Source organism: Podarcis vaucheri (genome assembly GCF_965113315.1).
Source record: "Podarcis vaucheri genome assembly, chromosome: 5".
NCBI lineage: Eukaryota > Metazoa > Chordata > Lepidosauria > Squamata > Lacertidae > Podarcis > Podarcis vaucheri.
Window position 1 is genome coordinate 83,151,836 of NC_138763.1, and position 24,490 is coordinate 83,176,325.

Here is a 24,490-nt window from a genome sequence, read left to right on the forward strand (position 1 = left end):
ATCAATTCAGGGAAATGACATGGCAAAAAAAGAAGATTTGTGTCCCCATGGGTCCACTTGCTGTGCTTTCCAGCTGCTCCAAGGAGCTAGAATTGCGAATGAAATTGCAAACCGTTTACCTTGTAGAATTCCAGAGCCTTACTTCAGAGAAGACTGTACATTAATCTGGAAGCCAAGTTCACACCAGAATGCAGACCGCCCCCACCCCATAAATTCTTCAAGAATCTCCACACAAAGATGTCTTTGTTTTTACCTCAGAAATCACAGAATCACAGACTTGTAGAGTTGGGATGGTTAAGTCCAGTCAAAGGTGATTGTGGGGTTGCGGCGCTTATCTTGCTTTCAGGCCGAGTGACCTAGTGTTTGTCCACAGACAGCTTTCTGGGTCATGTGGCCAACATGACTAAACCGCTTCTGGTGCAACGGAACACCGTGACAGAAGCCAGAGCGCACAGAAACACCGTTTACCTTCCCGCCACAGTGGTACCTATTTATCTACTTGCACTGGCATGCTTTCAAACTGCTAGGTTGGCAGGAGCTGGGACAGAGCAATGGCAGCTCACTCCATCATGGGGATTTGAACCGTTGACCTTCTGATCGGCAAGCCCAAAAGGCTTGGTGCTTTAGACCACAGCACCACCTGTGTTGTAGAGTTGGAAGGGACCCCATGGGTCATCTAGTCCAGCCCCTGCCCACAGCCATCCCTGGGTGGGCTCAAACCACCAACCTACTGGTTAACAGCCAGAGATACTGACCCATTGTGCTAAAAGTTGCAGGATATGGGAGTCCAAAATTTAGTGTGGAATTTTGTGCAACCTGGAACATCCCATTGTTTCTTCAATAACTATGTAGCCACAAACATGGTTTCCTACTGCAGGTCAGACTTTGGGGCTGCCCATAATGGTGTGTCCTACACTAGCTGGCTGACAGCGAGTCTTCCAAGATCTCAGGCAAAGATTCTCGTGAGGCCTGCTCCCTATAGTCCTTTCAGTGCTGTGGGTTGAATAGGGGACTTTCGGTATGCAAAACATGCGCTCAGTCACTGAACGATGGCCCCTCCCCCCCATGAGGATCCAATCTTACCAAGGTCCAGTGCTCTCACCCACATTCACACAGAGAGGGAGGAAATCAAATTACAGCTTCTGCTTTTCAGCTGTGCAACCAGTTCAATGGAATAAGACAAACCATTGTGAAAACATCACCCCAGCCTTTGAAAATGCCCACAAATGTTTTCATGAGTTATTAAGCACAGGGGCCTATTGAATGATGATTTTCACTTTATAAAAAAGGTGTTCTCCACAGGAATTTGTTTGAGCCATGTTTCTCTCTCACCATGGCAACCCGGAAGATACCCGAGCCTTTCAGACTAAGACAATGCCTCGCAGTTTATAAAATAATGTTTAGCGCACACTTCACTTCTTTCTGTGTTTTTCTCCCCCTGCTGTAAACTGAATGAAGCATTTTTAAAAGCTCTTTAGCAAAGCAGGATTGGGGAGGGGTGTTGAAATCTATGCAGCAACACAATCTGCTTTAACAGAAGGTGGGGGGAGGGAACACCACACAACCGACTCTTATAAGCAGACAGGACCAAAACCCTAAACAAATTTATTTTTAAAAACAGACAGAAACCTACAGGAAACAAACAAAAATTATTCCACTGCTGCATACACTCCAGTTGCCCCTATTTTCAGTCTCCCTACAGTGGTGCCTCGCAAGACAAAAATAATCCATTCCGCGAGTCTCTTTGTCTAGCGGTTTTTTTGTCTTGCGAAGCAACCCTATTAGCGGCTTAGCGGATTAGCGCTATTAGCAGTTTAGACGTTTAGCGGCTATTAAAGGCTTAGCGGCTAAAAGGCTATTAGCGGCTTAGCAGCTTAGAAAAAGGGGGGAAAGTGAAAAAAATCGCAAGACTCGCAAGACGTTTTCGTCTTGTGAAGCAAGCCCATAGGGAAATTCGTCTTGCAAAGTGCATCGAAAAACGGAAAACCCTTTCGTCTAGCGGGTTTTTCGTCTTGCGAGGCATTCGTCTTGCGGGGCACCACTGTATTTTGCTTTTGGGGGGAGATATCAGGGGTGTCTTAAAATGGTTCATTCCTTATAATTAAAACTCTGTTTTGGGGTAGTGACTGCTCTCCCCTTCCCCCTGTACACCACATTCATATAAATGCATGGATATAAATGATGAGAATGTCAAGTCCACAGATCTCCCTTCTGCTTTGACTGTTAGACAGTAGCTCTGACTGCATGGAGTCAGGAACATTATCTGCAAACTCCAGTTACACACTGAGCTAGATATTATCATGCCCTCGTCACCAAATGTAGATTTCTAAGGTTGAACACTTTCAGGAGGGTGCGTGGTAACCATAGTTATGTATGAATGTGTCAGAATTACATAGGTGTGTGCAGGCTGAAAAACTCAGCTTCCTGAGAATTGCATTTTTAAAAAATCTAACCCATAGAGTTAACCATAGATCATGGAGTTGCCTTTATGCCATAAATAATTTTCTGATGTTCTGTTTTCTGATGTTTTAATCTACATTTGATTTTTTCCATAGGCTGCATTGAGACATATAGTATACATTTCTTAAACAAATAAATGAAGGGATTCCCAGTTGTCAAGGCCCAGGCCTTCAGCTTTTGGAATGATTAGCAGAAGCAAACAACTTAAGCAAAGTGACAGAAATGGTATCAATCTGCTTCATTTGTATAAATGGTACTGGCTGCCCAGAAGTTAGCTTTCCTTCTGACTGGATTGTAGCATGTCACACCCATCATCCACACCCATCTCTCTCACACACTGTGTGGCTAAATTGAGAAGGCCTGCAAATTTTAAGGACTATGTCACGGAACCACCACACCATACCATCCAACTTTTTCAGACCTAAGACATCTTCCAGGAAGTGCTCCCAGGCAAGTCATGTGACCAACACTTCACTCTCGCCACAAAAAGCTCTTTTTCAGGGCAACATCTTGTATGCCACCTAAAAAGTACCTTGGGGTGTGTGTGTGTGTCAAGAGTGCAGTGCGAGAGATCACAGCACCCAAAATGGCCACCACAATCTGCCACAAAAAAAAACCCAGGACGTGCTGTTTCTTTCAAGGCACTTGTCAGGTTTGTCACACACCCATATTAACCACACCTAAGGGTCATTACATGTCCTGCACCCCTGGCCTACCTGGTGGCAAGTCAGTATGTTAAGTCCACAGTCCATGTTCAAAGTCCAAAAACAAAGCACAGTTGTGTGGAAGTCCAGGACCCTCCTGGTCAAGGTCCATCAACATGGGCAGTTGAGCAAACACAGCACCTCAGCTCTGCTGCCTTTTTATACTGCAGAATCTGGGCTTGATGAGGCATATGACCCTCACCTGTTCCAAGCCTACTCCACCTGAGGAATCACATACCTTCTCCCAGAGCTAGCAAGCCCCACCTGGCCAGCTAGGGAGCTGGGCTGTGGACTCTTTCCTGCCTCAGCCACCTAGAGCACCCTGTTCCCTACATCTCTGAGCCCAATGTGTTTGTGGAGACCTGGGCCCTTCAGGCTCTGGTGATGGGTCCTGCTGCTCTGGTGATTGGTCTTCCTCCTCTCCATTGTCCTGTCAGTTCATGACATCACAGTGGCCAACATCTACAGGCAACCACTTCTTCCCTTTAGTTAGTTAGTTATTATACACATGAGATACTTCATAAAACAAATCATCTATGTGTCATCCAAAAATACTGAGTGGGCCATTTTAAGCAGCTATCGTACTGTAAGTGGTTTCAGATTTCCACTTTAATTTACATTCTCAGAGGCAGTGGAGCATTACCCTGTGACTGAGGAACCACCTGCAAGCCTTGAGCTGTTCAGGCGCTAGAACAGGCTTCCTCAACCTCAGCCCTCCAGGTGTTTTTGGCCCACAACTCCCATGATCCCTAGCTAGCAGGACCAGTGGTCAGGAATGATGGGAATTGTAGTCTCAAAACATCTGGAGGGCCGAGGTTGAGGACGCCTGCGCTAGAAGAAGAAAAGGTAGAGGTAGTTCTGTGCCCAACACTTCTCCTGGGTTTTTACAAGTCCTCATCAATTAATGAGCAAAGAAAATACATTCAAAAATTATCAAATAGGAGAGAAACTTTTGCTGCAATTCTCAGGGCTGGGGTGCAGGGGGGCATTGTTGCATTTACCTTTGGAGATGGGCAGGGAGTTTGTCCTTTTATTCAACAAATCATCTATCCAGCTGTCGGCATTTTGCAGCCTCCCAGGGTGTCCATACTTTCTGAAAACACCATGACCGCCTTGGCTGCGCTTCCTTGTAAGTGTGGAAAACCAAGGAGACTTTCTACCACAATCCTGATAGCCGTTCACAGTTACAAAACATATATAGATCATAGGAGCCCACTCCAAGGGGCCAAGGACACTTCACCCCCCCAAAAATAGTTGAGGGGCCAGGGCCCCCCAAGTTGATAGGCATTGCCATTGAAATGTTGTGTGTACATCATGTCTTGTGGTCAATTATGTGGGGTGGGGCTTACCTGGGGCCCCCAATATTTTATTCAAGTTGGCACACATAATATAGCTAGATATATAGATATGAAGAATGCCTGAATCAAGTGGAGTTGATAGGAAAATTAGAACTGTTGACTGTTCTATGAGGCAGCAAGAAGGATTTGACCTTCTCACGGTATGAAGAAATCAGGCTGTGATGAAACTCTTTTGCAAACTCTTTCTTAATCACACTAGACAGTGACGGAATGTTGAGAACTGAATTTATTCTGTAAAGCAGAAAGTACATCAATATTAGCTTTGTGGCTATTTTTAAAAGCAAGGTGTTCATAATATGCCTGCAGAGCTTCCATCTTCTGAAGACTGCAAGGCAAGCAGGGTGTGATCCAGCCTTGCTATATTCAGGCAACACACACACACTCAGAGAGAAGATGGATTATGCTGTACGAATTTTGGTGACATCGAAAACCTATTCATCTTTGTGGAGATTATTCTCTTTCAGTTTCAGAATGCTGGGATTGCACTTCCGAGCTTTGCTGAAATCAACCTTCCAAAAGTGAAACTAACTTGTGGAATTCTGTAGCAGCACAGACTGCCACAAGAAGGAAAATGCATAGGAATTTATAGACCTATGTTTTCTGACTTTAGAAAGGCCACAGCCTCGTGTTCTACCAGAATGTGACCTTAACAGGAGAAGATGATCACAAGGGGAGAGCGGGTTACGCATGTTGCCTATACGTTGAAGTGAGTGTCACAAAAACACAATAAAGGCAAGGCTCTGTGAAATCTGCCGGTGAACACAGGAGGGAGTTAAAGAGGCCTTTGACTGTGCCTTGCAAGAGAAAGTTGCTGATGTGTAGGTAAAGGGGGTCTTTCGCATCAAAACCTTCATTTGGAGGGGGGGGCGTATGGGAAGCATCTAGGGCTAGTTTGACACACACACACACACTACCTGTTGTCTGTTTCTATGCTAGACTCATTAACACAGAACAGGTCAAAACAATTGCTTCAATGTAGATACATTTTGTATGCATTGATCCTACACCCCCACTGAATTCTTCTGTGTCAGCTTTTGTTAGATCCCACAGAATGTAAAATGTTCTGCATATTATTACTGCTAACTTAGCATACGGCAACTTTTTTAAATGATTCCTCTTGGCACAGCAAATCAGTTTCCAAGAACATCTGCTTTTACTCGGATTGTACATGTTTCCCTGCACAACTATAATATGTTTAACATATATAAAATGCATTCCCATTTCCCCCATACCCTGAATAGAATAAATTGGTTATATATATATATATGCAGGTTTTGGTGTCTTCGGGTGTCTTCCCGTGTAAGAGTCGGGGTGTCTGTGCGACGTTTCGACGAGATCTCACTCGTCATCTTCAGGCTGGTGCTTTCGGCTTCTTGTTACTGGAACAGAGCAGAATCTGGTGTTTGAGTTCCTATAAATACTGTTGAGGGGTGTGGTGTATAGCCTCCAACGTTCTGGGCAGAGAGGAAGTTCCTAGATTAGTGTGCCTTTTCTTCTTTTGTTCCTTAATTACTTGAGGGATATCTTGAGTGATTTCATGAGTGATATTCTGAATACCACTGGGTGGGTCATTAAGTGTAGATTAGTTGCTAAAGCTTTTGTGTCTTGACCTCTTGAGCTTGTGAAGAGTTTGTGAAGGCACACTAATCTAGGAACTTCCTCTCTGCCCAGAACGTTGGAGGCTATACACCACACCCCTCAACAGTATTTATAGGAACTCAAACACCAGATTCTGCTCTGTTCCAGTAACAAGAAGCCGAAAGCACCAGCCTGAAGATGACGAGTGAGATCTCGTCGAAACGTCGCACAGACACCCCGACTCTTACACGGGAAGACACCCGAAGACACCAAAACCTGCATTCCTGTACCCGTGAAAATCTACGAAAGCATATATATATATATATATATATATATATATATATATATATAGGCATATCAATAACATACTGAAAGGGAAACACAAGTCGGTAATTCACCATGGCAGCTTTGTTGATGTTTTCTGCTATTACAATTTATGACTTCAGCACTATCTCCTTATTTGAATTACTGCTTTTGTATGTGTTCATTTCTAGGCTATTTGTTATGCTTTATCACTGCCATATGGTTGTGAAATTTAATGAGTCAATGGGCAAGATTTCCAATCAAAGCATTTAAGAAGGGGGGGTTCAGTTATGGATGCTGTGGGTCTTTCTTTGCCCCTTCTATCTATATTGTATTGTGCTAAGATACTGTGGTATTGGTGGTCAAGCCACAGACAGTGATTGGTTGAACTGCCCTAAACATTATAGAAGGATGCAGCAGGGCAAAGGTCTTTCACCGCGCTGATGAGCTAATTAGATCCCAGAGAATATCAGAGCAGGCAGAAGGACCTTGGAAAGGAAGAAGAAAGCACCTCAAGAGGCAGCAGATCTGGAGAAGGAAAGCAGTCTAGAAAAGGTGGGTTGGCTGGAACAGGATGAGGTCCATGGGGTGAAGTGAGAGAGAGAAAACTGAAGGAAAGAGCCCGAGATAAGAACTGAAGCAGAAAGGCGAAAGGTGAACAGAGAATAACCGCTCACACAAGCTTCCGGGTGGGTGACATTTGCCACACAGCTCAGCCACAGTGGGTCCGGGGAGGCTGCTTTCTTCCAGCGCTGCAAGGAGATGAGATTGTCACCTGCCTCCACCCACCTCCAGCCGCAACAGCCTCTCAGGTGAGGGCAGGCAGGGCTGATCAGTGGCAGGGCTTGGGGGCTGTGCCCTGGCCTGGTGCAAACCATCTTCTTGGCGGTTCGTCATTGGATTTTCCACCCACTCATCCAGTCTGCTAGGGGCCCTTGGGGGGGGGCGGACAATTGACATATGGACCTTCCTATTGTTTACTTGGCCACTGTATTCAAAGCCAGGGAGGAATTTTCTCCTGCAAGTAAATTGGCCAGCTTACGGGTTTTCACTTTCCTCATAGTAACCATCACAACTTTGGTGGATAAGGCATTGAGTTGGATCATGATGGGGGAAGTATATTAATTTAAGTAATTATGAGCAATAGGAAATATGGAGATGCAACAAATATCCATGATTTCCATTTCCCCAAAGGAAAAAGCAGAGATTTGCAGTTCCAGGAAAGCATCCCAAATAGGAGTGTTAAGTAGGCACGGATTTCTGTTCCACCTTGTATTCGCTGCATGCAGTGATGTTCTGCTGCAGTTCGGCTTCTGACGAAAACAACATTATTCATCTTACATTATCACCACCCACACCAGACCCAATTATTTCGGCAAATATTTCTGCCTCAACACCTACTACCAAGAGTTTGGGACACGTATCTGCAAATGTGCAATTTTTGACAAGCTAACATATTTGGAGTTATCTTATAGCTTTGCTTGCCATGGTCTTCCCCCATTTTATATTCATAACAGCCCTGGGAGGTAGGTTAGGCTGAAGGAGAGTGGCTGGACAAAGCTTCATGGCTGAGTGGGGATTAGAACCTTATCTCCAGATCCTAAACCGATACTCTAACCACTATACCACACTGTGACCTGCCACTCACATTGAAGAAGTAGACTAGGCATGGCAGAAATTTGAAATTCTCTAAGAGCCACAGATACACACGTGCTTCTGGGTTTCTCTCCCCACCCCCAGTTTACATGCCTATGGATTCTGCACACATACAGAATCATATATTAAAAACATAAGGTGCTTGGAAATGCTTGGGGAAAAGATCCTTTCATCAACATCGCTCAGTCATGGCAAAGCGGAACACAGGGCCTTGAACCTTCCAAGCTGGTAATTTTCCAGCTGGTTAGCTACCCTTCACACATCCCAATAATAAGGATAATGCTTGTAGTTTGGCCGCCTCTCCTTTCGGTCTGTAAGTGAATTCCAGGGATTTGCAAAGGATCATTATTGCTGTAGCAGATTCACAAACATTGCAAAATTATGCATGCTGTAAATCCCTGACAGAAACCATTTTGCATTAAGCTTGTATTATTCCAAAATTCTCATTAAAATGTAAGTACATAGAAAATGTGTCATATAATGATCTTGCTACATGTTTAAATAAGGGCAGGGTATGTAAGGTTAATCTTGTGTTTTTGTGTGATGTCTGGATTTTTCAGAGATAATGAGAATATTTTTTTCTCTCCTGCTAAACTTTAAAGTGGATTTTTAATAGCTCCCTGAAATGCTAGAAATGACAGTGCTGGCTAATGAAGTCATCTGTTTATCTAAAAGACAGACAGCTAGACAGATCACTCTTCACACTTAACAGACTGGCATCTTCTACTCTTTGTTAAGAGAATTCACCTCTTTTGGATGGAAGAGCATCCATATCTTTGTTCATTCCAGCTCTCGTCACAGACACCACTCACTTGCATCTCATTTTATTTCTACAGCGGACATTTAATGCTAGCCAAAAAATGGAAAGCCACTTTCTAAACTACTCTTTGTTTAAAACATACTGTAATGGACTGAGGTGGAAGAAAGAACAGCTTCTAAGTACAATTCCAAACCATGTTTTTTATACCCAAAGATTAAAGGCAGTGTAGTGATGGCCAAGTTTCTTGACTGAACTGATGCCTACTGGCAGTTTATCTAAGGCTGCAATTCTGTACACATTTACCTGGGAGTAATCCCCATTGAACTTTGAATTGGCATGCATAGGATTGCACTGTTAATCCTACTGATTTTTGCAAACGTCAATAGGTTTAACAGTCCAACCCTTGCCTTCAGGGGAACATTGTGATAAAATAAGGGTTTGTACAGAACTTTGTACACAAAAAGTACTACAGGAAATTCAAGCGAAATGTAGTCCATTCCCTCCTCTCCTCCAAAGGTTTGTCCTGGACAGAGATGCCAAGTTACATCCAAAATTGAGGGTGTGTGGCCGTTGCTACAGTTCTGCATGTTACGCAGTTTTTAACACAGCTGGAATAGGACTAGGGGGGAAACACTGGTAACTCTTTAACAAGTTAGGAAATCAATTAGCCTCTTCAGTGTAAAACATTAATAGTGTAAGTGATCAAGAGCAAGAATGCTTAAAGATGGCTCAGTAAACCAACTGGATTATCCCACATTTCCATTAAATGAATTGGTGCAAATGGGTGCACCCAGGAGGAAAAACATAAAGGATTAACAGCTGAACGGAGCATTAGGACAGAATTGGAGAGATCAGTATTCATTATCTAGGTTTCCATATAACATTCAGATTGTACCAGATGTTGAAACAACGTAATCAGAGACAAACAAGCCTGAAGACACTGTTAAATGCTAGTGAGATGAGTTTTTAAAATATAATAAATCCAAAAATTTACAGTTGCTCATTCAAACCACACATTTAACAGGAAAATCCATTGCAACAGTTAGTTCTGGTACAAGCCCTTGAAATACAAGCAAACAGAATCCAGCAGGTTGGATCCCAATAGCATGGGAAGTTCAAGGTAAAAAGAATCATCTGAAGCCCAGGAAGGGGTGCAAATTTCTGTCCCAGTTTCAATTAGGGATAGAGGATAATTTTGTTCAGTCTGCCCCACAGACCTAATGTGCAGCTCCTGGACTTATGTGCCAATCAGAACAGAATTAACTATCAGACTGTGTACTCCAAATTTTGTGATCCACTTTCAGTTTAATAAAAATAAAGGTACAGAAATGCACATTTGGGGGTTACAAAAGTTTTGTGTAGAAATGATTAGAAAAGCATGCATTGTTGCTGATGAATGCTAGCACCCACTGCCAATTAATAACTACAGACTTCAGCTACTTCAGCACTGAAATTGGTTTTGCAAGCACTGGTCAAAGGTACCCAGAGTTAAGCTGTGGTGCAGATATAATGCTATATCAGGATAATGAATGAAAAAAGGGAGACTTAATTGCAAGGCAGAGGTGGAAGCCCCAAGGTGTAGGTCTCTAACCACAGCTAGAAGAGCAGAAAATATTATGTATCCACGAAACCCAAATCTTGCATTTAGTAGGGTATATAGTGAATTCTATAACAGAAATATGAGGTTGAGATCACAAAAGGATTCTGTGCTATGAAACACGTGTAACTTTGATCTCAACAAAAGATATTGTAGACATAATCAGTTTCACAGTGGCCCAACATCATCCTTAAAAATGGGGCTTCTGTATTCAAGTGATTGACCAATTGCAGGATGCTTCTTTTGGTTCATCTATGACTTGATTTTCAAAACTGATGTTATCAGTGCAAGCCCATGGCTTTAGCATCCCTCTGCCCAGCTATGCTCCTAAGCACATACTTAAACACTACTGTTAAATTAATCAATATTAAATCAGCAAACTCACTTCGTTCTCAAGTAGACATTATTGTAGCAATCTTGTTTTGCTTCAGGTTTCTTGTTCATCACACCAAGTTATTGTCATCATAAAAGCAACAACATTTACTCTGTATGATTGAGAATGGCTATTTCAGTGGAACAGAACTAACATGCTCATGATGAGCTAAATAAAAAGAGTATAGAACCTAATTAAAAGAAGCATTAAAATCCATTTATGTGGTAATCACTTTTACCTTCAGAGAACATCACTGCTACTCTGCACAGGGATTTTGATTTACATTTGATTTACCAAAAACGAATATGAATCCATAATCAGTATGAAAACAGACTAAAGTTCAGCTTTCTTTACTAGATACTTTCCATACAGCAAAGTGTGAGAAAGGGTCAGAACTGGCCAGTTATTTCTTGCTTCAAATATTTTTGTAATGAGCTATTGGTTTTCCATCAGTCTCAATCTATTGTCTTCCGTCATATATCAAATTTGTTAATTTAGAACCCAATGCGATGTAATTCTGTTTCTGTTGTTATTTGACCAAGGCACTGTTGGCATGTTACTGAAATAGTGTGTTACACACGGGCACACACACACATTCCCAAAGCCTAGTTGATAGACTCGAGATTATTCTGTCCACATTAGTGAAAGTGCTGCAACAGATGCTAAAAACCTGTTTGCTACCCATGCCAGGGCAAACTCTTGGTATTAAAAAAAATTAAGAAACCACACTGGCAACACACATCACCAAAACTTCCATGTGTTACCAAAACACAATTTTCAATCTAGTGGGTGGGTATTTTTCAGCAAAAAGCACAGCACTAACACTGCAGGTGATTAAATTGGTCCCAAGACTGAAGTCCTACTCTCCAGCAACATGTGATGACTATATTGACAGCAATCAGTTAAATTAGAATGAATCCTTAGAAAGAATCCTGAATTTCATTTCTTCACGAATTTTATTCCAGGTTGCCCAGCAATTACAGCCTTATTTGCGTGTTCAAATAAAAGCTGGGGGGAGAAATTATGGAAGGAAGACCACATGTTCCTGTCCCTACCAGCGCCATCCTTGATTTTCATACATTGAGAGAGGCCGTCTGAAGGGTGATGCTTTGAATGTTTGGCAGAACACAGAATCTCCCTAGAGGTCTACAGCCTCAATATGTGAAGGTTGGGGGTGGAGCAGGCAAGTTTGTGGGCAGGAGTGGTGCATACACCATGTGCCCCCTCTACACTTCATCCTCTCATGCATGCTTTGAACACCTGAATAAACCTACAATCACACTAGCATGTGTTTCATATTCAGAGCCAATGTGTCCGTTGGGTACCAGATGCTAGGAGATGAATCACAGGAAATGACCACTGACATTGGGTGAGCTTCCATCAGGGCTGCCAATCATTTGGGGCCTGAAAGCACATTTAAAACTGGAGAATCCCCCCTTACACTGGCCATGTGGCCATTCAACAAGGGGGCTGGGGATGCGGTAGTGAGGCCAGGGCCTAGAGATCCCCCGGCAACGGGCAGGATGGAACAGGGATCTGTGTTGAGGGGTGCTTGGCTCACCACCACCCCTAAAAATCGTGTGCCCGGGGCTATGGCTGTCCTGGCACACACAGACCCGGCTACAACCTGAGGGAATATAGGGTTGGCTTGTTGGTATTGATTTGCCGAGTGTATGCAATGAGCAGTGTTTCCTTCCCGCAGAACAAAACAAGGCTGCAGATTTCTGCCCTTCATCGTGCAGGAAATCAGGAAGCACAAAAACAGCCTAAGCTGGATTGGGCTATCCGTCTATTGAGCCCAGCACTTAGTCTGTGGCTAAACAGATGCCCCTGGGAATCTCACAAAATTGTACATGAAGGTGCATGTTGCTTCCTTCCTTCTCAGTAGCTGCTAAGCAGAGGTAAACATTTAGAGACAATCTCAAGATGGAGGTTCCACTTAGCCATTATAGCTAATGGCCATTGTGAGACCTATAGTACATCAATTTGTCTAGCCCTGTTTGGATTGTGTGTTTAAATAATAATACATAAGACAACAGTACAGAGAGTAGCACAAACATGTATCTAAATCTAGAATGTCCCACCTCCTCCTGAGGTCCAGCTATAGCAAATGAAGTATGTGCCTTTAGGCCTTACAGTTGGTTCAGGATTGCAATCGATGAGCAGGAGGCAGAATTTTGAGTGCACTGCAGTAAGGAACTCCAAACAACAGTTGGCAGCAGAAAAGCAGCAGCTGCAACTGGAGGCAATTCTAGCAGGTGGCAGCAGCGCCCAACCAATAGGAATTGCTAAGCCAGGCCTTACATAAACCTCAACCTTCGCTCTTAGGTGGCTTTCTGCAAGTAGTAATTCAACCCATAGGAATTCAGCCCATAAAGTTGAGCCATTCCCTATCTGAAGTAATCTACGGGATACTAATTCTGCTCTTCAGTGTTCTTACCCCTTCGCAAAGAGATACTCATTTCCATGCCAAATCTGTGCACACCAGAGACCTTTTAAGTTCAAGGTGAACCAGTTTCCAGCAGCATCCTTAATGAGGGTAGCTGGCTGATGAAGAAGGCACAAGTGGCAATGCAATGAAGCTGATGCTGAGCCTTTCTAATACCAAATCATTGCTTCTCCAGGAAGCTTCCACTTCCTTCTGTCTCAGAGCTGAATTGCATGATCAGCAGAGGTATGCGGTGAAGTTCCAGCACTACTATGCAACTGCACAGTGCGAAAATCATATGATTGAATACTCACCCTGCATACCCTCCAAGAGTACCCATATTTCACAAAAAGTAAGCATTATGAGGCCTCTGAATTCTTCTTCTTGCTGAAACAGGGCACTAATAATCAAAAGGAAAATAGGCAGTATAATGAACTTTCGGTGACCCTTTCTGTGACTCTATTTCCAATGCATTAACATGAATTATTAACAATTTGTTGGCCTTTCACTTTCTTCCAACAAATCAATGACCATTATGTGAACATTCTCCTTCAACTACAGCTCTCTGCTTCCTAAAAAATGGAACTGATGTGCTTGCAATACTGATATTAATATACATCTATCACACACACACACACTTCAAAAACATACCGTACCATAGGCACACCAAGTAGGGGGGGGCAGACCCAAAAAATAATAATTCAGTGAAGCAGCTGGGCCCTCTCAAAGTTTTGTGGTGGCCATGCACGCTTGCCACAGGGTGTGTTCACATCACACACACAGGTTGGGGGGCATTCACACGACATGTCAGCATGCCCCATGGCAAATGTGAGTGATGTCAGCACTCCCCACTGTGTGCACAAGTGATGGTGCAAGCATGCTGCAGGGCATGCTGACATCATGTTCACAGGCTTTATTGCATGCTGACACCATGCGCACACACCACAGGGCATGCGTGCATGAAGTATTGATGTTGCACGGCCATGGCCCCCTCAATTGTGGGGGCAAGGCAGTGCGCATGCCTTAACAATAGCTTTCCGTTATACCATGTTACCATAGCTACTTCACCAGAAGTTGGTTGAGAGGGCTTTTCCACCCCAGCATAACCTCCCACCTTATGCCTCATCAACCTAGACTGGCCATGGTCATGGCAATCTCTGGTGAGTACCAAGGTGGGATTGATAACAGGGCTCTGAGCCAACTAAACACCCACTGATGGAGCCTTCAAAAAAACAGTTCACTGGAAGGTATTGGTTTTTGCGTGTCGAGACTCTGAGGCCTCCCCCTGTGATGAATAAAGACACTAGTAAAGGTAAAGGGACCCCTGACCATTAGGTCCAGTCGTGACCGACTCTGGGGTTGCAGCGCTCATCTTGCTTTATTGGCTGAAGGAGCCGGCGTACAGCTTCCAGGTCATGTGGCCAGCATGACTAAGCCGCTTCTAGCAAACCAGAGCAGCACACGGAAACGCCGTTTACCTTCCCACCGGAGCGGTACCTATTTATCTACTTGCACTTTGACATGCTTTCGAACTGCTAGGTTGGCAGGAGCAGGGACCGAGCAACGGGAGCTCACTCCATCGCGGGGATTCGAACCACCGACCTTCTGATTGGCAAGTCCTAGGCTCTGTGGTTTAACCCACAGCACCACCCGCATCCCGTAAAGACACTAGGACACAGTATATTAGGTTAATGGGCAAAGTTGTTGAGCTTTTTAAGGGGGGGCAGCTTAGAGTTGTTGAGCTTTTTTGTGGGGCAACTCTCTCCCTGTGAGTGGAGGGAGGAGAGCAATCCCCACAGAGGCTTGGGAGGGAAGCTGCAGTATGCATGCACTGGGCGGGCCTCTCGACAGCCCGCCAATCCCAGGTGAACAGGAGGGTGGAGCCGGCTGGTTGCCACAGCGCCCACAGAAAATCCTGCGGTGCTCTGATAGGCTCTGCTCTGCTTGGCAGTGGCAGTTGGCTGGCCTGGCTCTTCACTCCCCAGACTCCAAATCTCGGCCCCGGACTCTCGGCCTGGCGCCCCTGAGAACCCGGCGCCTGGGTGCCCCACACCCCTAGCACCTATGGGTAAGCCGGCCCTGGATACACACTGAGTAAAATAGAAATGCATTCATTTAGACAATGACCCCGGAATGCTTCTCCTTCATAGAGTGCTACTAAATAATCTTCAGAAAGAAAGGTAGTAGTAATAATACAGAACAAACATGCAGCTGTTTCTTCTTTCTTTCTTTCTTGTTTTCTTTCTACGAAGCACTGGTAATATTAGCAATAAAATTGATAATTGTTGTCTGCCCATTACAGTCTAAATTGGATTTGACACAAAGTGACTCATACTTAGTTACTACCATCAGCAAATTCTAGCCAACAAAGGTTTACAGTCCTTTATCTTAATAATGTTACTGCAACCAATATAGCCAGAGGGGGGCTATTTATCATAATCTAAATCTCATAAGATAAAATGAAAGCCTATATGGGAATAGAAAAACTGTATCAGTGCAAAACAGGATGCTATTAATGAACACTGGTGAAGAATTGAGGGTTTCTGCCATCGCTCACACTGCAATCCATGGCAACAAATGCCCACTTGCACAGAGAAACTAATCTATAAAATCTCTTTGAAGCCATGAAATCTTAAAAACGGGCTTGCAGCACTGCTACACAGCTAGCACATTCCTAGCGATAAAATGCAGTGAGGTTTGGGAGCAGTATTCAACTGAGTTGTACTCGAAGTAGGCCCACTGAAATTAATGGACCTAACTTAGTCTACTCTGAGCAAAATTTGGTTGCATAATTCCCCTGTAGTGTAAAAAAACAACAACAACAACAGAGAAAGGAATAAGAAAACTGCTCATATTGCAATCGTAATTCTCTTTTTTATTCATTTATCAGTTTCCCCACACAATGCTTCCTCTTAGTATTAATGGCATCATCCCCTTAGGGCGGGGGTGGTGGGAGTAACCTAGTCTATTCTATGAGCTATCAGTAGGGCATCAAGTTTGACAGCCAGCCAGTTTGTGACTCCATAAACCACTAAAGGGAAGTCTGAGCACTCAAAAATAACAGCAAGAGATTTTCCCTAATTTCTTTTAAGCTTCTTGTTTTATAATGAGTGGGGCAGAGTTTAAGAAACCAGAAATCATTGGTGCACGATCATTTAACTTCCTTTTCATCATATCCGAGTTGTTACTTCATCAGAGAGTAGTTACCGTGCCTCACATTCCTCCAATGACCACATAGGTATTGGTACATTTCTTGACATTGAGTCGAGTCAGAACATTGAACAGAGTGACTTCACAATGTATGTGAACCCATTAACCCAACATTGAGCAAGAACCGGCACTAAAGCATTTTCATGTTGCGTGACTGAAGACAAGACACTCCGATTTCAGAAACAACCTAAGTATCTTGGGATAGATCAACAAATTACTTACTGAGACCAAAGCTCATAATAAGTAAATTAGAACTCAAGCCTGGAAAATGTACCTTGCTACACGGCAGTTATGTTCAGTTGAAAACATACAGTACACACGACAAGAGTGGTTTGTAAGCTAAAGTAGGTTATTATTAAACCAGCCACTTGGCTCAGATAGGAGACTTTGGAAATCATCAACCCATTCACAGAATTACCATGTCAAGATAATTTATACTTTATTGGGTCAAATCACACCTGTTTTCTCATTTGATTACATCAGTTCTTCTGATGCTTAAACTATAAAGATACCATTCCATTATTTATTCATTCATTTCCAGTTTTCAACCCTGTTCATGTTTCCACCCAATGGGATCACAAAATGGCTTTCAGCAAAAAAAGAAAGACCTTGGCAACATCCCCTTTCCTGTAGGCCTGACAAAATCAACAGGTCTTGATTTGTTTCCTTCAAGCAAGGAATTAGCATAATCCTAACTTGGTTTTGTGAGCCAAACGTGGTTCATTTCTATCTCCTAAACATCCTTTGTTCCAATCACATAGGTAAGAAGGAACCCACATAGCACAGAAACTGTGAGTGCATGGAAATGATGCTCTTTACACACACAAACACATTGGTATCTCTGTTAGGGTGCCACACTGTAGTGGTTGGGAGTTACTCGTGTGTAATCCTGCCCCGTTTGAGCATTGGATTGCCTGGTTAAACCCTCCGGACTGCACAGGCCATCTCAGCGTGGCTGCCCTTAGTCACTCATAGAATCTGTCTGTGGGCGTTTCTTAAAGCGTTGCCAACATAAGAGTTGTTTGACGCCCAATCGTCTCCGCCTCTCACTGCGCGGGAGTCTCCTGCGCAGGGTGGGCGTGGGAAGCGGGGTGCTTGGGCTCTCCTCACTCACTTCCAATGAAGAGTCCTGGAGCCCCTGCACCTCCCTGTCCCGTTGCTCTCCTGGATCCCTGGTGTTACACTCATTCTCTTCCCCTTCTTCCCAGCTGAGTCTCCCCCTAGCGCTGGGACCTTCTCCTGCAGAATCAGAGACCCTCTCCTTCTCCCGTGCCTCTGATGTCAGTTCCCTGACACACACAGAGAGACATGCACACACAAAGTAGGGTGTCAGGATGCACCCTATTGACCAAACTAAAGAGCACATTTTGTCCTGACATCAATTGTGCCCTTTTCCTCTATGAGTGAATGGTAGATGTTTACATAGATGGGAGAAAAGAAGGACTTTACTCTGAAACACAATTGACTTGTGGGTTCGCCCTACCTCTGTTGACCCTCAGAGTCTTGGGGGAAATCCGATTTGCCCTGTTCATATCTACTTTGCGACAACCACAGTGAATTCATTTTATCAGTCAGAACCTGTTCTTTTTAAAATCGATAGAATATCCAATACAGACTATAATAATGTGACCATTAATGGAAGATATTGAGAATTCAGACCACTTCTACGTGCATTCCCTAACCCCTTTGACCTGCAAAGCCCCTTCCTGGGACCCAGCTTATAATAATACTAGGCTAAGAAGAAGAAATGGGTTTATTTATTTTTGTCATGTGATTTTTGTCATGTGATTTCCTGAAAACATACAAGCATGTTCTTTTGTGTGCAGTGAAGAAAAAGCAGGGGCTTTGGGACTGTCAGATGATTTGTGGATCAATCCTTCTTCTGTGTTGTTTTGATTCTGTTCCATGTCCCTGGAAAGTTGTCTCTACGGCTATATGTTGGTGTTTTGGAATCTGTTATCTATGCTCAATTCAAACATACACCATCAGTGCACTGAAACCACGGCTTTAGCTAAAATCTAAAAATATGCATCTGAAGGCAAGCCTTAGTTAAGAAAACCCCCAGCTGCTCTCCTATGCTACCCATAGGTGTCACTAATCTTCATTGTTGAAAACAACAGCAAAGGAGCAGGCAATTCCAGACCAATGGCTTGCCTGTTTGCTTTCCCCAGTTTCCTTTGGCATCGTAGCCATAGGTCATCAGTTCAACAGCAATGTTAAGCTGCATCTGCCTTGTTAAAACAGAGGATCAGCAAGGTTCCCACAATAGCTCATGTTTCTGTGTTAACCGCTGGCAAAGAAGCTTCCCTTCCAAACAGCTTTGATTAATTAGGAGCAGGCTTTGCAAAGGCTCTTATTAGAAAGTTTCTTTTCAGCGCTGTGAAAAACTAAGAGGCACTTGAAGTGACTTGATAAACTTAGCACTGGGCTGTACAGAAGAATCTGCATTATAAAGAGGGCAATGGGACATACTTGCGAAGGATTGGTGAGAGGTCAGACAGACGATGCAGAGTGCAAGAGGGAATAATAGTTGTTCAACAACTCCTCATAAAATTGTCCTAGTAAATTAACTGTTCACGTTAGTAAAAGGCTAAAAGCCCATTTTCACACATGCAAAGCAGTCACTAATTTCCCCCCCTTGTGACCATTCCAAAGTTTGCAATTAAGAAATGCCAATGTAAATGGAGCTGTACCCCCACCAGACATCATTATTGGTCACTGTGGCCTGTAACTACATATATTTTATTTGTTTTTATTACATCTATATGCCACTTTTCCTCCAAGGAGCTCAAGGTGGTGTATATGGTTCTCCCACTATTCATTTTATTCTCACTGGGTCGGTTAGGCTGAGAGGCAGGAACTGGTCCAAGGTCGCTCAGTGATTTTCATGGCTGAGTGGGGGTTTCGACCCTGGTCTCCCAGGTCCTAGCCCAAGACTTTAGATACTACACCACACTGGCTTTCACAACCCAGTTCAGGTTAACTTTATCTATTTGATACCTTGTTCCAGAGACATTAACATGGAGAGAGAGAAAAGCAACTAGTTAATATTTGTGGGATAGATACAACATTCCTGGTTGCGTAACCTAAAATAACCTCAAAAGGAAGATGAGGAGTAGTTTTCCATACCCCTTCTGAGCTTCCCTTCCCATGAGATCATCTGCATGTAAAAGGTCTCAGGTGTAATCCTCAGTATCTTCAGGTAAGGCTGAGAAAGATTTCTGCCAATTACAGCAGACCTTAGTAAAGGTAAAGGGACCCCTGACTATTATGTCCAGTCGTGACCAACTCTGGGGTTGCAGCACTCATCTTGCTTTATTGGCCAAGGGAGCCAGCGTACAGCTTCCGGGTCATGTGGCCAGCATGACTAAGCCACTTCTGGTGAACCACAGCAGCGCCCGGAAATGCCATTTACCTTCCCGCCGGAGCAGTACCTATTTTTCTACTTGCACTTTGACGTTCTTTCGAACTGCTAGGTTGGCAGGAGCAGGGACCGAGCAACAGGAGCTCGCCCCGTCGCAGGGATTCGAACCGCTAACCTTCTAATCAGCAAGTCCTAGGCTCTGTGGTTTAACCCACAGCGCCACCTGCGTCCCAGCAGACCTTATCGAGAGCCAAATTCACCAACCAGAATTATGCTAGATATCTGCCATCCCAGATGTAGTAATGGTTTCTTAAATCTATTGACTATGGCAGTTGGTCAAGTGTCAGGATGTCCTGTCACCTGTGTGTGATCCACTTTCACCTCCTTCCCAGGCTCCTTCCCCCCCCCCTTCATTCTTTCATTTTCCATTTGAGAATCTTCTGCTTCCTCCTAGCAGCACAAATGCTCCATTCGTCCAATGGAAAAGCCAGTCCTCTGGAAGCAGAGGAAGCTTGTCAGTCACTGAAAAGCAAGTCATTGGCGGGGAGGGGGTGGAAATAGAGAAGCCAAATGTGGAAAGTCTTATTTAGAAGAATCCGTAACTTCGACAAACAAGCTCTCTGCAGCATTGCAGCAAATGTCACATGAGAAAGCCGGCATGAACACAGAGGGGAAGTTCTAAAGAGCACTTCACATTGTTACTGTTGCTAGGGAAACCACTCCCTTGGCATCCAAGTATTCACTAGATCTGACTCACTTCTCTCTATCTGAGCACAAGTCTCAGGGAGTGGGATTGAGCATACAACAACAACAACAAAAGAAATTGCCTGATATTGCGAATAAAATATTTGACATATATTTGACTGTCAAACCATATATTCTTTGGCCTTCCCTTGTACATCTAGGTGTCAGAGTGAGTATCACACAGTCATCATGGGAATGCCGCCGAAACGGCCTCCCCATAGAGGCATATCCTTCACAAATATAAAAAGCTATTGAGCATTGTATAGGGATTGGCCATCACAAATCGACTCCACATTTCTGGCTGCTGGCAAGTGCTTCTAAATGTTACAGACCAGGCAGGGATCGCTTGATATGGGAAGCTATTTTCAGCACCATTCCCATGGCAACTCTGAAGTGTACACCAGCATATTGCAAATATGAAGACAGATTTATATATTAAAAAAAAATACAAAAAACCCCAACCATGTGAATTGAAATTGCTAGGCAATACTGAGTGAAAACTGGAGTGCGTAGCTACTGACATGTAAAAAAAGAGATACAGTGAGGAACGAAGCACACATGGAAGAGTGTGGACTTTCTCTTCACATAGTTCAGACATTAAAGTTATTATATGGCAGGGCACAGGAACAAGCTAGGGATTGTACACCTGCCCACCCCCTGCAAGCATAACCTTTAATGCTAGCACATAAATACTTAGTAGCTCCTGCTCCCAACATCACATCAACCCCTTTTCACAGTAGATGGGCTTTCTTGTGTAGGCACTTGCACATGCAAAGATCATGTGTGACATGGGGCAGTGTGCAGATCTTCACTCCTGTATGCTGTTGCATGTGGAATCTTTGAGTTGATTGCATGTCCTGAAAAGTTCAGCTCTTTATCTTAAAGCAGGCAGAGGCAAACTTGGCCCTCCAGATGTTTTGGGACTACAACTCCCATCATCCCTAGCTAACAAGACCAGTGGTCAGGGATGATGGGAATTATAGTCTCCAAACATCTGGAGGGCCGAGTTTGCCTATGCCTGCCTTAAAGCTCTACCATATGTAGTTCCTCAGTATCAGAGAAGGGTTTTGGGATATGTGTTTATATATTTTCAAAACCATTAAATATCTACTCCCAACAGCACACGAGGCACATATAAGGCTGTATTGTGCATCATTAATTTTATGTTTGGACCAAGGCAGAGGCAACGCTGCTGTAATTACCTCTTTCAAGCTAATTATGCCTGTCAATGCACATCCCTACAAAAACCCAGATATGTATTGTGAAATCTTTTGATAGGAAAATACATATAAAGGGTCATTGTAAGGTTGCAGTTCATGCCTCCTGTGGTCGTCACAGATTGCCATTAACACCACATTGTGGCAGAGGTTATTATCATATGCTCATAAATATCTACTTTTTGGAGGAATGTGCTTGAAAAGCTACACACTTACTAGGCTCATGATCTGGGAAGTGGGCCCTAGGGGTGGGGTCACAAGCCCTGGGACTCTTCAAGTACCTGAACCTATAAAACTGCCTTACTTTAGGCTCATCAACTGCAGTTAAGGATGGGTGAGCAACCTGGTGCTCACCCAGGGAAATCAACCAGGCCCTTTGAGGACTCCTGTTCGCAAAACCTTCAAGAGGTTTACAAGTGACCAAAAAGAACATTCAGAGGGTCCAGTGGAAGCCTAAAAAGCATAGAGGAAAATTAGTGTGAATCAAACACAATTCTCAGTGGTAAAGTGTCATTTGTAGTTCAATCCCATGATAAGCGATAGCAAAGATGCTCAGTGTACCCTGAAGGAAGGGAACAGGGTGGCAGCTAGTGGAGAACTGGGTGTGCGAGCAAAATGGGCACAGTGGTGTGTTGTGGCTGCTGCTGGAAGGCACACAGTAACTGGATATCTCCCCTCTGTCTCCCCAAGATCCAGAGTGTGAATTGCTTGCAGCACCCGGAAGAAGGCTAAATAGATAAATCCGAAAAATTACTAGAGCAGCTACATACCCAGTTTCCAGGAAAGAAAATGAAACTTAAGTTTGGAGGGCTTTTTTATCTGTAAGCTGCATTTAGTCCCTATCAGGGAGCAGAGGATAGTGTGGGTGTTCAAAAGATCTGAAACCACAGACTAACTTGGAATCACAAAGTGAATGAAAGGTGTCAAAACCACCAGCAATTTATGCTCCTACTATAACTTCCCACTTATTCAAAATAAGCACCATTTCATTTTATTAGCTGCTATTTGTTCTGCTTCATAAAACACAAGGTTTCCCCCTCCCTGCTGAAAACGACAGTGGCCTGTTTTTGTCATTTGTACTATTGGAAAATAGTTCTCTTAAAGGGAGAAAATGGCTGCCTTTGAGTTTCCAGAGTTAGTCTTGTTGACATGTTTGTGTTGTCCTCCTAGTCTTGTTGATATGCTTGCTTTGAAAAACGGCATGCATTCTTGCAATATCACCATTCTTGCTACATTTTAGCACTCCTGCACCAAGTCTGCTACTCACCCATCTCAAGTAAAGGCATAATGGAACCAAACAACATCAGATAATACTTAGAGTAAATCACAGTTTAAGATGGCCAACCCATTTTACAATGAGACCTAAAGCAAAATACAAAAACATTGAGGGACTAACTGAAGTAGCCACCTGAGATTATTGCAGGGATGGCAGAGCCAAAATAACCCAATAGAAATACAGTGGTACCTCGGGTTACATACGCTTGAGGTTACAGACGCTTGAGGTTACAGACTCCCCTAACCCAGAAATAGTACCTCGGGTTAAGAACATTGCTTCAGGATAAGAACAGAAATCATGCTCCAGCGGCGTGATGGCAGTGGGAGGCCCCATTAGCTAAAGTGGTGCTTCAGGTTAAAAACAGTTTCAGGTTAAGAACAGACCTCCGGAATGAATTAAGTACTTAACCCGAGGTACCACTGTAGTCTCTGGGGTTTTCTGTGGAAATTTGCTGCTTGGGGATAAAGAAGAAGAAGATAGAATTCTAGCTATAAACTTCCCACATCAATAGTCACCACCCCTAAGGATGCCAGTTGACCTGTTTGCAACTCATGAGCACCCTATGTAATTGATTTTTTAAAAAAAATAAAAACAAAACAAAACTGTCCAAGAGATCTCTTACTTGGTCTGGGTTTGTGACATTCCATAATTTAAATATATAAATTTATTAAATCACCATGATCATCATCATCCACTGAGAGTTCTCAAAACTCATCCACCATGACAACAGTGTTTGAACAATGTAACATAGAACTTCAGCAACACAATAAAATGGCAGTTTCCAAAAACTGACTGGAAAATACTACAAGCATCTCTCTTCAAACAAAACTAAACAGAAGGCAGTATTTATCTAGGTTTGGAGAAACATGTCGGAAAAACCCAAACACTAATTTGGTACTCACCTTATTTTAAAGGAGAAGGTGGCAAGATCGATGACAAAAACTGCAGAGGGAAATAGCTCCAAATCCACCTCCTAGAAAGGTCTGGATGGCAGAACCACCGTGCAATGCTGCTGTAAAGAAATGTAAAGTAAGTTCTGTTTTCTGTTATCCATCTTATATTTATAGGTTTTGTTTTCAAGCATTTGGTTTTATTTCAAAATGGGTGCGTGGCCGGCAACTGTGGCTGATGCTAAAAGCAAAAACCACTCAGATTTGAAACTTCCCAACGTTCAAAGTTTTGCTCATCAACCGTGAATGGTTCGCGAATGTTTGAAGGGCCAGCTTTCCATTCAGTAAACACATAGGTAGCACTAACATTTGATAGTGTTGTGCATGTCATGACCCAGTCCCAGATATGTTGCACAGGGATTCAGAGGAACAAAAATCACAGATGTGGGACATTCACAGTCTACCTTAGGAGTGCCACCAACTCCAAAGTGACCCAGTGTCCAATCCAACAGTAGGCCACACAAAGAAGAGGACTAAGGCTGATTCGCCTCTCAAAACCAGGGGTACAGTCT

General features: G+C 43.5%; 1 protein-coding gene across 2 annotated transcripts in view; it reads left to right on the plus strand.

The window, feature by feature from the left end:
* RASGEF1A (RasGEF domain family member 1A) overlaps positions 1–24,490 on the plus strand; it is a 240,019-nt gene that overhangs the window by 119,679 nt on the left and 95,850 nt on the right. The window contains exon 1 of one of the 2 annotated variants that reach the window (XM_082222467.1): positions 23,949–24,057. The exons of the other annotated variant lie outside the window; for it this stretch is intronic. Coding sequence (XP_082078593.1) covers positions 24,016–24,057 — 42 coding nt within the window. The 5' untranslated portion in view covers positions 23,949–24,015. Of the gene's footprint in view, positions 1–23,948; positions 24,058–24,490 lie in introns of those variants that run through there. 2 annotated transcript variants of the gene reach the window in all.